Raw genomic sequence first — 19,034 nt, 5'->3', positions numbered from 1 at the left:
CTCCTTCATTCTTGGGACGACACATCTTCTCCCAACTCACCCAATGGATGTTCTGCTGCTCCCCTCTGTAACCCCACCATAATTTTCTAACTAGAGACTCAATTTCTTTAATCAAACCTTTTGGGAGCTTGAAGCAAGACATGGCGTAGGTGGGAATTGCTTGAATCACCGCCTTAATAAGAATCTCTTGGCCAGCTTAGGAGAGGAGCTTCTCCTTCCAACCTTTTAGTTTTTTCCAGATTCTCTCTTTTGAAAAGGTTTGTTAAAAACTTAAGAGATATAATGGAGAAACCCTCAACTTGAATTGTTGAGGAGGGTTCACTGACTTTTATATAATGCAAGAAGAATCTATACAAGAAAATTGAATCTATACATGGCAAATAATATTAAATCCCTATAATTATGCTAAACTATATAGAGGCAGAAAATGCAATAGTGCCGTTGACTATGTTTTGCCATATTGATCCGGATCTGGTGCTGGTGACTCCTTACAGCCAGAATGAATTGTTTCCTTATTAGTCTTAACACCCTCCCACAAGCTAAGTGTGGGTGGTGACACATTTAGCTTGGAACGGAAAAATAGAAACTAAGGTTGTGAGAGACTTATGGTGAAAAGATCAGAAATCTGAAAAGCAAAGGGAACAAATTGAACACGAAGATGACCAACAGCAACCTTCTCACGCACAAAGTGATAGTCAAGAGCAATGTGTTTAGACCGATTGTGAGAGACAGGATTTTAAAACATGAAAATGGCACTTCTACTATCACATAAGATAGTAGCTGGGACTACGAGGAGACAAAGCTCCCAGAGAAGATGAGACAGCCATGTGAGCTCAACAGCAATGATAGCAAGAGAACGATATTCAGATTCAGCACTCGAGCAATACACAGTGGGTTGTTTCTTGGCATTCCAAGAAATAAGATTGAGGCCAAGAAATACCGCAAAACCAGAAGTTGAGCGCCTAGTGTCGGGGCAACCAGCCCAATCAGTGTCTAAGTAAGTCAGCAACCTTTGTTGACTGTCAGAGTAAATGGCCAGACCAAAATGAAGAGAACCTTTGATGTAACGAAGGATACATTTAACAACTTGATAATGCTTCTCTATGGGGGCATGCATAAATTGACACATCGTGTTAACACTGTAAGCAAGATCAGGACGTGTGATTGTCAAGTATTGTAGAGCACCAACAATAGAACGAAAATGTGTGAGATCAGCATAAGGAGAACCATTACTAGAGAGGTGTTGTCCCACAACCATGGGTGTGGAAACTGGTTTACAATCAACCATGGATGCCCACTCAAGAATATCAAGAGCATATTTGGATTGGCTTAAGAACAATCCTTGAGGAGTGTGATGAACTTCAATGCCCAAAAAATAATGCAGGTCACCAAGATCTTTCATGGAAAATTCATTGCTAAGACGAGCAATGAAATCCTTGAGGAGGCGTGGATTGCTACCAGTGAAGACAATGTCATCAACATATACTAACAAGTAAAGAGTGCCGACTTTCTGCTGATAAACAAAGAGAGAAGGGTCGGCCCAGCTGCAACAAAAACCAAATTGTAGAAGGAAAGTGCTAAAACAGTGAAACCAAGCCTGTGGAGCTTGTTTAAGGCCGTAAAGAGCCTTATTGATGCGACACACATGATTAGGGTAGCAAGGATCAACATAACCTGGGGGTTGTTCCATAAAGACTTCTTTATTAAGAATGCCATGTAAAAATGCATTCTTCACATCAAGTTGCTGAAGAGACCAACTAGAGGTGGTAGTAAGTGATAAAATAAGGCGAACAGTTGCGGGTTTAATGACGGGGATGAAAGTCTCATTAAAGTTGAGACCAACTTGTTGTGTGTAGCCTTTGGCGACAAGACGTGCTTTATAGTGCTCAACGGAACCATTAGGTAGCAATTTGGTTTTGAAAACCCAACGACAGCCAACAATATTTTTGTGAGATGGGTGAGGAACCAATGTCCAAGTGTGATTTGCTAAAGAGCTTGAATTTCTTCCTCCATTGCTAAGAGCCACTCAGGATGCTTAGAGGCAGACTTGAAACCGTGTGGTTCTTTAAGTGCAAAAAGAGCTTGAGAAAATAGAGTGTCTAAAAACGGAGCGAGGCAATGGTAGGCTCTTGGTTTGTGAACACCAGCCTTGCTTCTAGTGATCATAGGATGTGAGTTGACTAGTGGTGCTGGTGGAGGAAGAGAGGAGGTCACTGGTTCAAGAGCAGGAGGAGATGTTGGAGAAACAAGTGAAGGAGCAGAAGCTGTGACAGAGGAAGGTGGGATGGAAGACACAAAATCAGTAGTACAAGACGGGCATAGGCGGGTGGGAAGTGAGCTTGATGCAGACCCAAGAATGGTAGAGATAGAACCTGTAAGAGAGGAACCACTAGAGCTGCAAGACAGAGAAGGTGAAGACACAGGAAAATCGGAAAAGAAAACATGATCAGATAAAGAAGAAGAAATAAAAGAAGAGGAGGGTGTGGCAAAGGGAAAAAAAATTTTGTCGAACACTACATGACGTGAGATGTACACACTTTGAGTGCAATGATCCAAACAACAAAACCCATTATGTAAAGTACTATAGCCAACAAAAACACAAGGAATGGATTTAGCTGAAAGTTTATTAGTAGCATAATTATGAAGATAAGGAAAATAGAGGCAACCAAAGGTATGTAACATGGAGTAAGAAGGGACTTTACCATACAAGACTTCAAAAGGAGAGGTACCGTGAAGAACCAGTGTTGGGAGCTAATTGATGACATAGGTGGCTATGGAAAAAGCTTATATCCATAAGCTTGATGGAGCTTGAGAGTGAAAAAAAAAAGAGTAAGCCCAGTTTCAGTAATATGTCGATGTTTATGTTCAGCACTGCCATTCTGATTTGGAGTGTAAGGACATGAGAGGCACTACTGAATGCCACACTAAGCTAAATGATGTTTGAATTTAAGATTAGTGAATTCAGTTCCACCATCAGCTTGAAAGGCTTTAGTAGTCCTAGAAAATTGATTTTCGACAAGCTTTTGAAAACGTATGAAAACATCAAAAAAATTCAATTTTGTGGCGTAGAGGATAGAACCAAGTAAATCTACTATGAGCATCAATAAAAATAACATAAAAGCGAAAACTAGATAAGGATGTAACTGGAGATGGACCCCATAAATCACAATGAATAATATCAAGGGGATACAAACTACGTGTATTATTATTTTAAAAAGGAAGTCTATGGCTTTTTCCAAGTTGACAACTAGAACAAACATTGGAATTAAAAGAACTAACAGTACGAATGACACCATTTTCACTTAAACGTTCAACAGTTTTAGGAGAGGAGTGGCCAAGATGAGCATGCCAAATCCCAAATGAAGCACGCGCGGGATGCTGACAAAGAAGTGTGAGGAAAGCTTGTTGACCACGATCAAGAACATAGAGTTCGTTCCTAGGTCTACCGATGCCCAACACCACCCCTGTTTGAAGGTCCTATATGGTAAAACCAGAAGCAACAAATATAACACGACAATTGAGGTCTAACGTAAGACTACTAATAGAAATAAGATTCTTGGTTAGTTCAGGAACAACAAGAATATCACGCAAAGAAAGGGAATTAAAAGAATTAAGGGCAGAAATTGAACCAGTATGGGTGGTGGGAAGAGATTCTCCATTGCCAACAATAACTCCATCATTACCGGAATAGGGAGTAGCATTATCAAGTGCAATGGCATTGTTGGTCATGTGAGAAGTCACACCACTGTCAGGATACCAATCCAGATTTGAAGGGTCTTGAATGGAGCAAGAAGAGAAAGCCTCTGTTAGGTGGGCTATCTGCCTATATCGCTCCCAACAAACAGTGGCAACATGTCCCTACTTTCCACAAATTTGACAGAGTGGTTTGTTGTTGGAGGATGAGCAAGATCGAGAATTTGAATTGTTGTTGTGAGAAAAATTATTACAACCACCACCTCGGCTAGAGTGACCTCCGCCCCGATTATTACGACTTGCACATGTTAAGAAATTTCCAGCACATTGAGCGGTGAAGGCTGTGGCATGATCAGATTGAGTTTCAAATGATTTAACAAAAAGATCGTGGCTTTGGGCCTTAGGCACAACATCCTTGAAGCTGGGAATTGGAGAATGGGACATAATGGTGGTAGAAAATGAAGAAAATCCAGCACTTAAGCCTTGGAGGAACTAGTGGACTTTGTTGGTATCATCCATAGGACAGCCCATGGTTGAAAGTTGATCACACACTGTCTTAAAAGCCTGAGAATATTCAGCAACAGATTTGGTGCCTTTCTTGATTAGTTAAAGTTCATCCTTCAACTGAAGTTCTCAAGTTTTGGATTTATGAGAGAAAGAAGCTTCAAGAGCTTGCCATGTCTCGCAGGAAGATGTGAGACCAACAATCTCACTCATTGCTTTTCAGTTAGAGAAAAACAAATCAGATTGAGTATCAACTGGTTAGTTTGCTTCCACTTGGTATATTCAGGGTTTGAAACCACTGTGTCATCTTTATTAGAAATAGTAGATGGCAGTTCTGTGGTCGAGCCATCAACATAGCCAAGAAGGCCTTAACTTCTAAGGAGAGGAAGAAACTAACTCCTCCATAGAAGATAATTTGTAGAGGATAATTTGATGGTGATCATGTGTACCATTGTATTGAAGGTTAGAGGGCTAGGAGAAGAAGTGGTTGAATCCATAGCTTTGATACCATGAAAAGGTTTGTTAAAAACTTAAGAGAGATAATGGAGAAACCCTCAACTTGAATTGTTGAGGAGGGTTCACTGACTTTTATATAATGCAAGAAGAATCCGTATAAGGAAATTGAATCTATACACGGCAAGTCTATTATATTAAATCCCTATAAATTCCTATAAGGAAAAGACTTCTACATTAAGGAAGAAAGGCCAACCTTCTACTACTATAAAAGCCCCAATACCCTTACAAATCAAGGTATGCATAATTTCCCCTTCTCTAGCACTCTAGAGTTGAGAATAGTTCTAACTTGACATTCGGAGGGTATTTGGCTGGCACCACACCGGTGCCCTCTGTTAGATAACTTCTTTCTTCTTGCAGGTTGTTAGTTCAAGCGTGGGAGGATCGTGTAGCTCACTAGTGATTTTACGGCATCATCAGTTGGCGCCATCTGTGGGAAGACGAAGAGTTTAGCCAGACTATCGCCTCCCGGATATAAGAGTTGCATGGTACTCACTCGTTCGATGGCTACCACCAACAACGTTCAAGGAGACGAGCTACCAAGATCTACTGCATTAGAGAGGCAGGTCCAGACTCTTATGGCAGCAGTAGAATGACTCACAAAACAGAACCATGATCTGGAGGAGCAGCTACGCCAAAGGAATGCAGGACATAACATTTAGGAGGAAAACCAAGAAGGTACCAGTGCCGAACGAAGGGACCAAGAGAAGCTAGAGGGCAGCAACGCCCCAAGCAGACCAGAGCAGTAAAACATGAGCCTTCCATCTCTCATGGATTCGGCCCCTCCGCCTATTATCGCAGAGATGCAGGCGATGAAGGAGCAAATGGAGGTCATGATGAATGCCCTCAAGGGACGAGTGTCCAATGATTTTGATGACCTAGTAAACAAAACTGACTCACCATTCACTACCTCCGTCAACTCATTCCCCCTGCCACAGAAATTCTGCATGCCCCAGATTGAAAGCTACAACGGGGTCAAGGACCCCCTCGATCATCTAGAGACTTTCAAGACCCTAATGCACCTTCAAGGGGTACCAGACGAGATCATGTGTAAGGCATTCCCGACAATGCTAATGGGCCCTGTAAGGGTTTGGTTCAGTAGATTGACACTAAGCTCCATCAATACTTTCAAGGAGTTGAGCGCCTAGTTCATCTCGCACTTCATAGGGAGACATAGGTACAAAAGGTCCACCGCATGCTTAATGAGCATCAAGCAGCGAGAAGACGAGACGCTGCGGTCCTACATAACTCGTTTCAACAAGGAGGCCCTTTCAATTGACGAAGCTGATGATAAGATACTCGTAGCTGCATTCACTAACGGGCTGCGGAAGGGTAAGCTTTTGTTTTCTTTATACAAGAATGACCCAAAGACCATGATGGACGTACTCTATAGAGCCACCAAATACATGAACGCAGAAGATGCATTGCTAGCCCGCGAAGAGAAGCCCAAGAAGAGGGAGAGACAGGAGGACACATGACAGGATAGAGGGTGAAAGGTTGCTAGAATCGAAGATCAACGAGATGAAAGGCGCCCTAGACCCCCCACTGGGAAGTTCACCAATTTCACACCATTAACCGCGCCGATAGATCAAGTCTTGATGCAAATCAAAGATGAAGAAGTACTGACGTTCCCTGGTAAACTAAAGGGAGATCCCAATAAAAGGCCAAGGGACAAGTATGGTCACTTTCACCGAGACCACGGGTACGACACAACCAACTGCTACGATCTGAAACAGCAAATTGAGGCCCTTATTAGACAAGGGAAGCTATAGAGGTCCGTCAGCAAGGAAAGAACCGATCTGCCCTAGGAACATACCCCACGACGGGAGAATGAGTGCCCTAGACCACTTATAGGGGACATAAGAATGATCGTAAGGGACACAACCACAGCCGGATCTTCTAAAAAAGCCCGCAAAACTACCTCAGAATGGTCCATAGCATCCAACTTACAGGATCCGTACCCAAGATGCCGCGAATAGATACCCCGTTATCGGATTTTCAGAGGATGATGTTTGGAGACTTCACCATCCTCATGATGAAGCACTTGTGGTCAGCTTGCAAACAGGGGATTATAACATGCATTGGGCCCTCGTCGACAACAGCAGCTCAACGGACATCCTGTACTACCCGACATTCCAGCAAATGAGAATTGACAGGGAACGGTTAACCCCAACGAATGCCCCACTCGTGGGATTTGGGGGAACGAAGGTGTTTCCCTTGGGTGCAATAACACTATCTGTGATGGCAGGTGACTATCCTCAGCAAATCACTAAGGAGGTAACTTTTCTCGTAGTCGACTGCTCATCCGCCTACAATGCCATCCTCGGGCGGCCCACTCTCAATTCCTGGAAGGCAATGACTTCAACATACCACCTGATGATTAAATTCTCGACGGTGTATAGGGTGAGAGAACTGCGAGGAAATCAAATAGCAGCACGGGAATGCTATATTGCCATGTTAGAAATGGAGGATCGTGTAGCTCACTGGTGATTTTACGGCATCATCAGCCTACAATATATAATATTGTGTAGTAAATTAATACAACTTTGAACAATACAATTAGTCCCATTCACAATTTTGAAGTAAAGAGAAAACAGAGAATAGTGGCTTGTCATAGTCAACTATATTTATCAAGTGATTGTTCTGCTCCCTTAAACTTAATACTAAAAGAACGGTAAGGAGAATTGAAATGGAGTTATAACTTTGGGCTTTGTGTGTTTTCAATTGCTTAGAGGGAAATTATAATCAGAATGAAATTTAGGGTGGAAAAGTATAATTTATCTCTATATATTTTCATTTTTTTTTCAAAAAAAGGGTGCTTAGTTTGTTTTCATTATCAAGATTTAATTTTTGAAAATATAGAAGGCTATATAATGTTAGTATGCCACAATTTTATTTATTTATTTATAGAATAGAATTTCAATCTTATGGCATCTTTTTATTATTATTATTATTATTATTTTTTATAAAGGCGAGAATGCACTTTTGGTTTCTACATTTTGGGCCGATTCTCGATTTGGTCTCTAAATTGATATTGCTCTTAGGTTAGTCCATGATTTTAGAAAATCGATTCTATTTTGATCTATTCCATCAACCAAGTAACAGAAAAATCAGACGTGGCAGACGGAGCGCATTATTGGCAAGTTAAATGCTAACATGGCTAATTATAGTGCTGACGTGGTCATTAAAAAAATATTTTAAAATGCCACATCAGCAAATAAATTAATTAAAAATAAAAGAAAAAAAATTAATTTCTCAATTTTAATTTTAATTGTAAAAAAAAATAAAATAAAATACAATCTAGTTAAAAAGAGTAATTACATTTTTTTTTCTTTTCATTATTTTTGGAAGAACAAAGTAATGTGCTCTTCATGTTCTTCGGGAAAGAACATGAAGATTGCCCAGAAAATTAAAATGATCAATATTTTCTTTTCTTTTATTACATTTTCTTAGCAAATAGACATGCAAAGATTCATTCAAAATCCCCATCCTCCACCGAAACCTCCAACAAATCAAACCCATAAACCTAGAAAAATAATCAAATCCACATGAAATAAAATAAAATAAAAAACCCAGAAATTTAAAATAAACCTAGAAACAACCCGAAACCCAGCCCCAACCCACATTGTTGTGCTCAGCGTTTTTGGTCAATTGCCTCATTGAAACCCAGAAAATACCTTGCAATTCAAAGCCCAAACCAACAACAAACCCAACCAAAGATCACCGATCTAACTAACCAACTAACTAATCCTGCAATCTGAAACCCACATAAACAGATTAGATCACCAGTCACCGCCACTATCACCAATTAGTCCATCAAGCCACTACAACCCACACCAACAACAAACCCATCCAACGATCCACCCCCACCCACCACTTCCCAACCATTGATCCCAGAGAGAGCTTTAGAGATTTTCCCAGATCCACGATCTGAGATAGAGACTTTAGAGCTTTATAAAGATGAAAGAGAGAGGGAGATTTTGATCTAAGAAAGAGAGCTTCAGAGATTTTCGTTTGGGTAAGCAAACCTAGATCTACTATCTCTCTCTTCCCCCAACCTTCAACCCAATCGGCTCACTTCAACGCAGACTAAGGTCCAGTCCATCAACTACAACTCGATCCGTCCCCCGCTACTCATTCCTCTCCTCATCGTGGGATGACTCCACCACCACCACCACTAGTAAGAGAGGAAAAGAAAGAGGGTGAGTTAGAGAGAGAGATCTAAACTTGCTTTCGAAGAGAGAGAGAGAGAGAGAGCTTGATAGAGTTATGAATCTTTGGATTTTTTTCTTTTAGGTCTGTGGGGGGTTTTCAAATGTTTTTTTTTTATTTTTTTTGAAATTTTAATTTTGTGTCTAAAAACTGATATATTCAAATTTTGTGATGTGTTTGTTTGTCAAGAAAGTTCAACGATATTTGAGAAAGTTGCTATAATTTTTTTTCTCAATCTTTAAAACTGAAAAATAATATTTTATTTTCGTTTTTTATTTATTTTTAATTAAACTAGAATTGAAAAATAAAAATTATTTTTATTTTTTAATTTAGAAAATACTGATATGGCTTTTTTTTTTCTTTTTTTTTTTTCGGAAAATGTTGATGTGGCATTTAAAAAAATGTCAAATAAAACATTTTATTATCCACGTCAGCATCTAACATGCCAATAATGCGCTCCGTTTGCCATGTCTAATTTTTTTGTTACTGGGTTAACGGCAAAGACCAAAATAAAATTGATTTTTTGAAATCAGAGACTGGCTTAAGAGCAAAATCAATTTAGAAACCAAATCAAGAGTCAGCCCAAAATGTAAAGACTAAAAGTGCATTTTTGCCTTTTTTTTTTTTATATTCAATCCCGTGACATCATGTACATTCTTTTATTTCTAAAACTTAACTATTTAATTTTATCCAAAAAAAAAAAAAAAACCTTAACTATTTAACTGTAAGATATTCATATTCTAGAATTTGGTAACTCAATTAGTACCTCTTAGAATTTCCAATGAAGGCATTAGAATTCAAATCTCTCTACCCAATTATATTAAATATAAAAGTATATATGTATAATAAGAGCTATAAAATATTCATAGAAAAGTATTCAAGTATAAGAAGTTCCATGGGCCAAAATTGGGAATTAAACCCATTTTCCTAGCTATATAACTAATAGGCACGGTTTCAAAAGTATATATTTTACTAACATCTCGAATCTTAAAGACTCGATTTTGGGCTATAAATCGAGTCTCAAAGACTTGGTTTTCATGGTCTGATTACATTTGATGTGGCATTTTTTTCACGTGGCGTTCACCTGGAAATCGAGTCTTTAAGACTCGATTTATAAGCCCTTTACAAAACAAGTATAATGCACACCCTTTACACCTTCTCATCTCATCAGAGAGAGAGAGAGAGAGAGAGAGAGAGAGAGAGAGAGAGAGAGAGACTAGTAACAGAGACATGGGTTGTAGTTAGTCGAAGACCGAGATTGGAGTGGGTGGCTTCAGATCGACGTGGGTCCATGGGTGGGTGGGTTTCAAGTCAGCGTGGGCCGTGTGTGGTCGTGGGGAATGGGTGGCTGTCGGTGCTCGTGGCTAGCTGTGGGTCGGGTTTAGATCGTCGTGGGTCGCCGTGGGTTGAAAAAGCTGAGTAGAATGGGTTTTCTTGGTGGATTAGTTCTTTGTAACTTCGTTTTTTTTAAAGTTCTTGTGGGTTCTAGGGTTTTCATCACTGTGTATTTTGGGAATTTAGAGACAGTTCCATATACGAAGCGATCCCATTTCGTGCTTTTGTCAAAAAGCATGGAGAGGAGGCTGGGAGAGACTTAGAAAGAAGAAGAACAAGAACTCAGCTGGTTTTTTATTTATTTTTTATTTTTTGTATAAGTCTGTTTGTGGCTTGTAGGATAAATCGAGCTTCTAACTGTCGAGATATAAATTGAGTTTCTAAGATTCGATTTTCAGGTGGACCACATCAGACTTGATCAGAACATCAAAATCGAGTTTCTGAGACTCGATTTATAAGCCCTAAATCGAGTTTTTGAAACTCAAGATGTTAATAAAAAATATAGTTTCAAAACAGTACCTACTAACTATATAGTTGGACAATTGGGGTTAATGGCCAGTTTTGGCATGATATTTCCCTTGAAAGCAGAAAGTATTATGATGAGAGAGAGAGAGAGAGAGAGAGAGAGATTTGTCGTAGGTGTGTGATTGCAATCTCGATGATTTTAATTGAAGTACCTGACTCCATTTTTAACTTCAATAACATCCAATCAAAAAAAAAAAAAAATACATCCAAAAAAAAAATCGAAGAACTCGACAATTCAGAAAAATGGTTGGAGCATCAGCAATTCCAATTCCCACTCCACTGTCACTCTCACTCTCAACACCCATTCCCAGAATTTCTTCTCTGAGAAGAATTTCAAATCCCACACTGTCATTGTGCCAAACCCACTATTTCTCTCTCTTAGTTACATTTCCTCTTCATTTTTCTCCCCACAAGCATCGTAGAACACAGACCCATTTCTCTCCAAATGCTTCGTCTTCATCTTCAGGTATATTCCACTAACTTCTTCAGTTGCATAGGCTATTTCATTGTTCTTTTCAATGTGGAAAAAGTTTTTTTTTTTTTTTTTTTCATTGAAATTTAGTTGCCATGTAAAAGAAATAACTGATATGGATTATGAATTGTTGGTTTTACAATGTAAAACAACTTGTAATACCGGAAATGTAATCATATAAGAACACAGTTTGTTGAAGGAAGTAGTAATGTCTAACATTTTATTTATTGAGGTTAGATTACTATTAAAGTGTGGGGCTAATATCTCTACTATTTACATATAAAATAAAAAAAAATGAAAGTGTGGGGCTGTTTCAAAGAGTTCAGAGTAAAAATTATGTAAATGTTGGTTGAATTTTGTGATAGAGTGCCCAATTTAATTGAGGATAAGAACCATTTAAAGTGAGGATTATTATTTGTAGAAGTTTTGTCTCTAGGAAGTACATTACAAAGTCTTTCAGCTAGTCATGAATGAAATTTGGCATCCAACAATTTCTCTCTATCATCTTACCAGGCGTGCTCTTATTGAACTCTACTTTTCAAAAACACATTTCTATTGATCATGCGATTTAACTTTGTAACTCTTGGTTCTGATAAAGTAGGCACTAATAGTTTTGTTAACAATAACACTAGAAAGAAGGTTGGGCTGTTTCTTCTATTACCTGAACTGTTTTCATGAAATTTATTTTGATTCCAAGCTCATTTAAGCAAATTGTGTAGCAATACAGAGACCAACTGTCATTAGAAGAATTATATGAAAATTTGGTATATTAATTTTTATTTCACTTTGGCTTTCAAAATGATGTTTTTTCCATCATATTTTCTATGTCTCATTGAATATCTTCAGTAATTAGTAAGACTAGCAGTGGGTACATGCATATGTTATAAAGTAGTGTGGTTGATCATACTTAAGTCAATCAGGTGAAGCTTTAATTACTTTTTATAGAATATATAAAATTTACATAAAAGAAAGTACATGCATACACTAGATTGTTTTCTTGTTTGGCCAGATCCATAAAAGAAACCTGAATGTATGTTTCCACTAAAAAGAAGAGATTATTTGTTTGGTAATTGAGATGAATTTAGGCACTTTCTTGTACTAGCAAGCAAGTTTTGATTATTCAGCCAGGAAAAAAAAAACCTTGATTTCTGTGAAAATATCACGTTTGATAAATGAGAAATATTTTCCATATTTCATTTATTTACTTTTTATTGTATAGCATTTGATTGATTATTAAGCTGCGTATCTGGTTGCATGAGAACTTGAGTAATTTCTGCTTTCTTTCTCTTTTCCCTTCGTAGAAGAATGGTCAAACACTTTAATAAAACTGGAAGTAAGGAAGAATCAAATATAAGGGAATGGATTCATATTGTTACCCTTGCCATGTTAATCAAGTACAGGTGGATGTTATTTAGATAAAAAGATTGGAAGTTTGGGAGAGAGCAAAAGCATAAGCTATCACATTCTCTCCCTCAGTTGTATTCAGAACTGAAATGTGACATTTTCCCTTTAAATTCATGGCTGCAGTTGTGAGTGCAGAATACACAGAGGAACCAGCAACCACTGTGAAATTTCAAAGGTCTCTCAGTTTGCCAGGTTGCTCGGGTTCATTGTCTTTGCTTGGAACTGGTTAGTTGCTGTACTATCTTTCAGCATTCTAAAAGAAAAATGAAGATAGGCATGCATAGAGTCTATGAAAGAAAAGTACAGTTAGAATATTGGCTAATATTGTCGCTGTTTGTAGATACCTGCAATAGCTTTGAAGAGAAATTTAGGAAAAATAAAATGGTGAAGAAGTTAGAGTTCTCTTACTGCTGTTGTCTATGGGTGTAGGGTTATAAATACTTTATTTGAGACATTTTTTGGCTCTCCAAAATGTAGGATACCACTGAAACTTTTGATGGAATCTGTATTAGGAGATAGATGTTGATATATGGTGTCGTATTATTCTTTTTCATTGTGATATATACCTCCCCTTCGTAGGGGGATGGGGTGGTTGTAAATTTTTCTTTTTCGAAAATGCCATTCTCCAGAAAACTTATGACAACCACTGCATCAGCTGATGTGTCAGTGGCTTTCTAATTACATTGGGAAAGTCAATGGCAATTGGGGATGCAAATGTAATGAAACATTTTGGTCCACATAATTTGAGTTTTGATTTCATGAAAACTTCTTTATGAAGTGTGGCAATGCTATTCTTAGCCTGTTACAATTTTTTTCCCCAATTGCTTTCATCATGAAAATGACTACTAAGTATGACACTGGTTCTCTTCATGGCTGTGTTCATGTTTTATTTCACCTCAAATACCTCAAATACCTACGGTGCAAGTGCATGAAGTCTTTAGATTTTACTACCCTTTTCTCCAAATGATTATTTCAAATTGAATAACTCTATTGTTGTCTAGATGAGTTCTAATATAATAGTAGCCTTTTTCCTCCCCTCCAAATTAGCATTCATTTTGATGGTCTGGCTCTGGAATAATTTCAGGATACAGGGAGAAAAGTTTTGCAATCATTGGTGTTAAAGTCTATGCTGCAGGGCTATATGTAAACCCATCTATTCTAAGTGAATTGAATGCTTGGAAAGGGCAATCAACAACTAAAATTCAAGAGATTCCTTCCTTATTCAACTCAATTTTTCAATGTAAGGACCCAAAAAAAATTCACAGTTTCTTTCTTGCTGTGGAGAGAGGGAGAGAGAGGTTGCTAAAATAAGTTCTGAAAGTTACTAACATAACTTTTCTTAATTGCAGCTCCTTTGGAGAAATCATTAAAGATTGTTCTGGTTAGAGATGTTGATGGTAAAACTTTCTGGGATGCCTTTGATGATGCCATCTCCCCAAGAATCAAAGCACCCACTTCCATTGATGAATCCGCTTTGTCCACATTCCGTAGTATCTTCCAGGGACGACCCCTTAAGAAAGGAACTTTCATATTTTTGACTTGGCTAGAACCATCCAAAATGCTTGTAAGCCTGAATTTATACATACAACATCCTTGCTATAGGCATTCTACATGGATGTTTGTGGACTTGGAGCAATTTTTTATCTTCCTATTTCCTCCCCCTCCCCCCCCCCCCCCCCCCCCCCACCCTCTTCCTCATCTCTGTACACTATTCACATGGTTTTATTGTGTTTCTTAAAGCATAATATGAATAAAAATTATTTCTCATGTTCTTGACCATTTTAGTTTTTAATTTTCTCTCATATGAACTAATCCATATGTATTTATTGTGATTTTCAGGTATGTGTCTCATTGGATGGGCTTCCATCTAATGTGGAAGCTACAATTGAGTCAGGAAGTGTGACTCTTGCTCTTTTTGATGTATTTTTTGGAAATGGACCTGTTTCTCCCTCCTTAAAAGATTCAGTTGCCAAGGGGTTGGCAACAATCCTCAAGTAGATGCTATGTGTTAGTTTCTTCAAATTTATTTTGTACACTTTCTTTTGAGAAATGTTGTATGTAATTGCTTTATCACTTGAGCCGCTGTCAATCTTATCAGCATATGTAACCTGGCTGGATATTGTTGTCGTGTAAAGGAAAATGCACATTTCTCAACTGTCAGGAGATGCTCACCAGAGTTGGATTATGGTATTCTTGATGAAGTTTACTCCTCACACCTTTCCTCATGCTTTTGCAGGCAAAATTTTCCCATTTTGAATTATACTAAATCCATGTAGGAACTTGAGCAGAAATTTCATTCCCAGTTGACAAAGCTGCATGGTTTTCTATATTGACCTTTCCTTTTCCAGTTTTCTGGTTCTACCTGGATTGCTCATGAGAAAAACTAATGATGTCTGAATAACTTAATTCAGTTGCTGAAATGCAATATCACTATGTACTCCACTATAATGGCTGTTTTGTTGGTCTATGGCTTCACTAGGTACTGAGACAAGGTTTACAGAGAGGCCAAGGTATATGAATATGAACTACTGAAGTCCCATTGCCAAGAGTGGTGTCCAGTAGGCCCATTAGCTGGGCTTGGAAGGTCTAGGACTCCACTCACTTGGTAAAAGCAGGAAGACTCTCTCAAGGTGCTTATATCTTTTACTTTGATATTTGCTCTACAATGGCAGTTATATAATGAATCATTTGCTGCAAATTTGTTTGTGCTAGGAAAAATTAGCTTGTACATCTTTTTTCTTCCTTTTTTACTGTCTTAAGCCTTTTGTCCTTGTGTCATATTGAACTTCAACAAACATGAAAATAATTTAGGCAATTTGTTTCCTGTAACATGTGTGAGAATGGGATAGAATAACACAAGCTGGTTATGGCCAAAAGACCATAAATCATGACAGATACATAAAAATAAATTGCTCTGCTTGTAGAAATAGAACCTATGTCTAAGAAAATATTATTAATCTGTTAAAACTTTGTCTGATCTTATTTTCTCAAGCATCTTGACAACCTCAGCTATGGTAGGCCTCTTGGAGGGCTCTGGTTTGAGACACATTAATGCTATACTGAATACCTTGTCAATCTCATCCTCTGGACAGTTTTCTAATCTACCATCCAGTACATATACCTCCTCTTGAACAACTGCCTTTACCTGCTCCAGCACCAACAGAAAATTTTCAATAAAAAATCAGTTTATCTATCCCTAGATAGATGCAACATTAAGCATATTTAAGCACTTCTAGATAAAGAACACTTCCAATTTACCTGCCTGGGCAGTGAGTTAATACTCAATAATAGAAATGAAAAGTAGACTAAAAAAATATTAGATAGATATTTCAGAAAGTCCTGTCTAAGGGATAAAAAATTCTGGATTGATCCAAGACAAGCAGTCATCCAATGCCAAATAGCCTTTTGTTAGACCCTCAAGACTTGTTGAAAAGGGCTTGCATCATAAATTTCTGGGTCTGCCACTGTCACAATTAAAAGCAATATATTTGGCTATATGTTAAAATTTTCAAATCATTTCCGACTAATTCTTATATATCAGTGTTGGTTTTATTCTGTTTTAGTACCTTTGTTAAAATGAGTGTAAGCATATAATTTTCTGATGGGCATATAGACACGTTCAAGTGAGCAAGGGCAATTGCCCTCAAAGAAATTGCATAAATTTGTGAGGATTAGTTGACATCTTTATCAAGTTTTTAAAGTTGTTCCACTTGAAAAGACTGCCACAGTACTTTTCCACGGAAATGTGGGATTAGAGCAAACCCCCCTAAGGAGCAAGGTTCCAAAGGAAATATGAGAAATTAGCTACAGATGCAGTCCATTTAAAATACTTAAATAGTGTGGTTTATCTAAGATCTTAAAAAGAACATGTGATGTTCAATTTCGAATACCAAAATGGCATGAGGTACTTCATATCTTTGCTTTGAATTTTTTCATAACTTCAAACCTTGTAATGGCATTTAAAATCATTTTAAACATTCAGCACCTTGTCCTTGAAATCTATCATAATATTTATAAGCACACCGAAATAAGATTGAAAAATCCCATATTGTGGTATTTTACACTTAATTTATTGAATAATGGATTCCTTTTAATTAACTTTATGTGGAATGAATTGCCTCCTTTTATTTTTTTATTTTTGGGAATTGGACCAATGAGTAGTTCAATGTTTTACGTTTGTTATAATGCTTTCTTTTTGGTTTTACTTATGATGTATTATTTTGGTCATCATAAAATTAATTGATCGGTAGAGACTTACTTCCTATAGATTGAAACAAACTTCATGATGCAATGTTATTAGAAGAAAATTTTTAGTAATGTCGTTGACTAAATGGGCATTTTTGACCCCAATGCTTCCAACCAATATCAATCTGCTAGTATTCAAAAATAGAATCTATGTAATGTTAATAGAATTTTTAACTTACCCATGATACAAGCTTACTTCCCTCTTCTATAAATACTTCATCATCTGGTTTTTCCCCTGTTAAAAGCTCCAGTAAAAGAACTCCATAACTATAAACATCCCCTTTAGCGGTTGCTCTTCCTGTATCAAAATATTCTGCAGAACTTAACCGAGTACTTAATATAACTAAGTACAAGAGCTAAGATCAGGAGAGAGTGACTCTAATGGTTTAGTGGTTCATACCAGGAGCAAGGTATCCAAAAGTTCCAGCAACAAATGTTGAAACATGAGTCTTATCTGGTTCCATCAATGTGGCCAGTCCAAAATCAGACACTCGAGCCTCCATGTTCTGATCCAACAATATATTGCTTGACTTGATATCTCTGTGAATAATATGAGGGATGCAATCATGATGAAGGTACGACAATCCTCTTGCAGCACCTATTGCTATCTTCTATCTGGATGGCCAGTCCAAATGCTTCTTGTTCATTGCTCCTCCTGAACCAAAATCTACTTTTTGATAGGGGAAAAGAGAAAATAGAAAACAAACCAAAGATATAGAGAAGAATCAAGCTTGTGATTGTGAACTTCTATGCCATGATTTGGATCTCCAAGAAAACTGAAGTTTTAAAGAATTTAGCTATAACATTACTTTGAACTTCAATAAGTCTAATGACACAAGAAATTTCATCACATTTTTCACAATTACTAAAGTGACTGTAATTGATGTAAAATAAAAGTGATATCAGTGGTGATTTTAATGAAAGTGATGTTACACTAATACCAATTTATCACCTCAATAAATGGTAAAATAAAAGTGATATCAATGATGATTTTAATGAAAGTGATGTTACACTAATACCAATTTGTCACCTCAATAAATGATAAAATTTGTTGTTTATGTAGGCACTGTAGAGTATATAAGAATGTCAGAATAATATGTTAACTTTGATGCCAATCAAACATTGTTAATGAACAACATATAAACCATTTATTTGATTATTGATCCACTCACAAAGAAAGAAAGAAGGGTTTGAAGCTAGAGAAGCATACCATGCAGAAAGGTATCTAGGCTTCCATTAGGCATCAGCTCATAGATGAGAAGATTATAGTGAGGGGCAGTGTAATATCCATGAAGAGTTGCAATATTGCGGTGCTTTATGTCTCCCATTGCTTCCGGCTCTCTCTCAAAACCTCGATCTCTATTTGCAGTTCCCTTATTAAGTTTTAACAGCAAAGGCTGTGGATTCATTTATAGTCAGTCTGTAAACTGTGCCATAGACTCCAGAGCCAATGATGTCTTTGTTGCTCAATTTTAGTGTCTTCTTTAAGAATGCATCGGATGGTAGTGATTGCATCATTGGAGACCTGAACATCACCGTCTTCCCAGCTGTGTATAACCACCACATCACTTTGGCACATGACTTTCTTTAGTTTGAAGAGGTTGAATTCCAGAATGAGTACCATACCTGAGAAGCCATCTTTGCAAACCATTTGGTTTCTTTTCCATCGCCTATAGAGGAGAACTGAAATAATGATTTTTGATATAACAAAAACAACAAAGCACACTGTGATGTAGAATGCTAAGACCACAGCATTGGCCATTTGCAAGTTAATTAAGAGAGCTTCAAAAGTTTTATAATAACAAGCCACTAATTAAGGTGAGGTTTAAAAGTGTTAAGTTATGGTTTTTCACATAACATTTATGTTGGCTTTATTTCATGACAAAAAGTATTGTAATTTCATTAATTTATTTTCTTGTATTTTGTGGAATTTAATTGTAATGAGTTTAGTCTTAAGTGGTGAAAATTACTTAAAAAGTTGATCTCACGACTTGGCTCGCGAGTAGTGCAACCTGCGAAGGTCACATGAGGAGCATATGTCGGAAGCTGAAGAGTCAATGTGTTTTGTGACTCATCTCGCGATTTGGCCAACTCACGAGATGACCCACGAAATGCACCGACAGCTAAAATT

The 19,034-nt window shown here is 37.5% G+C and overlaps 1 protein-coding gene and 1 pseudogene across 2 annotated transcripts; one reads left to right on the top strand and one right to left on the bottom strand.

Annotated features, from left to right (window-relative positions):
* The first annotated feature begins 10,974 nt into the window (after positions 1–10,974).
* On the top strand, positions 10,975–14,818 carry LOC115954615 (fatty-acid-binding protein 3, chloroplastic-like). Of its 2 annotated transcripts, XM_031072525.1 has the most exons (5): positions 10,978–11,248; positions 12,782–12,883; positions 13,743–13,898; positions 14,008–14,222; positions 14,498–14,818. In XM_031072525.1, exons 1-5 carry the CDS (start codon positions 11,026–11,028, stop codon positions 14,654–14,656), a joined length of 855 nt encoding a protein of 284 aa, XP_030928385.1. In that variant the 5' UTR covers positions 10,978–11,025; the 3' UTR covers positions 14,657–14,818. The 2 variants fall into 2 exon arrangements, with proteins under 2 accessions (XP_030928386.1, XP_030928385.1); XM_031072526.1 differs by lacking the exon at positions 12,782–12,883 and having other exon boundaries at positions 10,975–11,248.
* On the bottom strand, positions 14,733–18,665 carry LOC115954614 (annotated as a pseudogene).
* Positions 18,666–19,034: the final 369 nt, after the last annotated feature.

This window comes from Quercus lobata, chromosome 8 (assembly GCF_001633185.2).
Source record: "Quercus lobata isolate SW786 chromosome 8, ValleyOak3.0 Primary Assembly, whole genome shotgun sequence".
Lineage (NCBI taxonomy): Eukaryota > Viridiplantae > Streptophyta > Magnoliopsida > Fagales > Fagaceae > Quercus > Quercus lobata.
This window is presented reverse-complemented; position numbering and strand designations above follow the sequence as displayed.

Coding starts and splice junctions, on each gene's coding strand:
- LOC115954615 (XM_031072525.1), top strand. CDS start 11,026: ATGGTTGGAGCATCAGCAATTCCAATTCCCACTCCACTGTCACTCTCA. Junction 12,884..13,742: donor ATTGTCTTTGCTTGGAACTG/GTTAGTTGCTGT, acceptor GAATAATTTCAG/GATACAGGGAGAAAAGTTTT. Junction 13,899..14,007: donor ATTCAACTCAATTTTTCAAT/GTAAGGACCCAA, acceptor TCTTAATTGCAG/CTCCTTTGGAGAAATCATTA.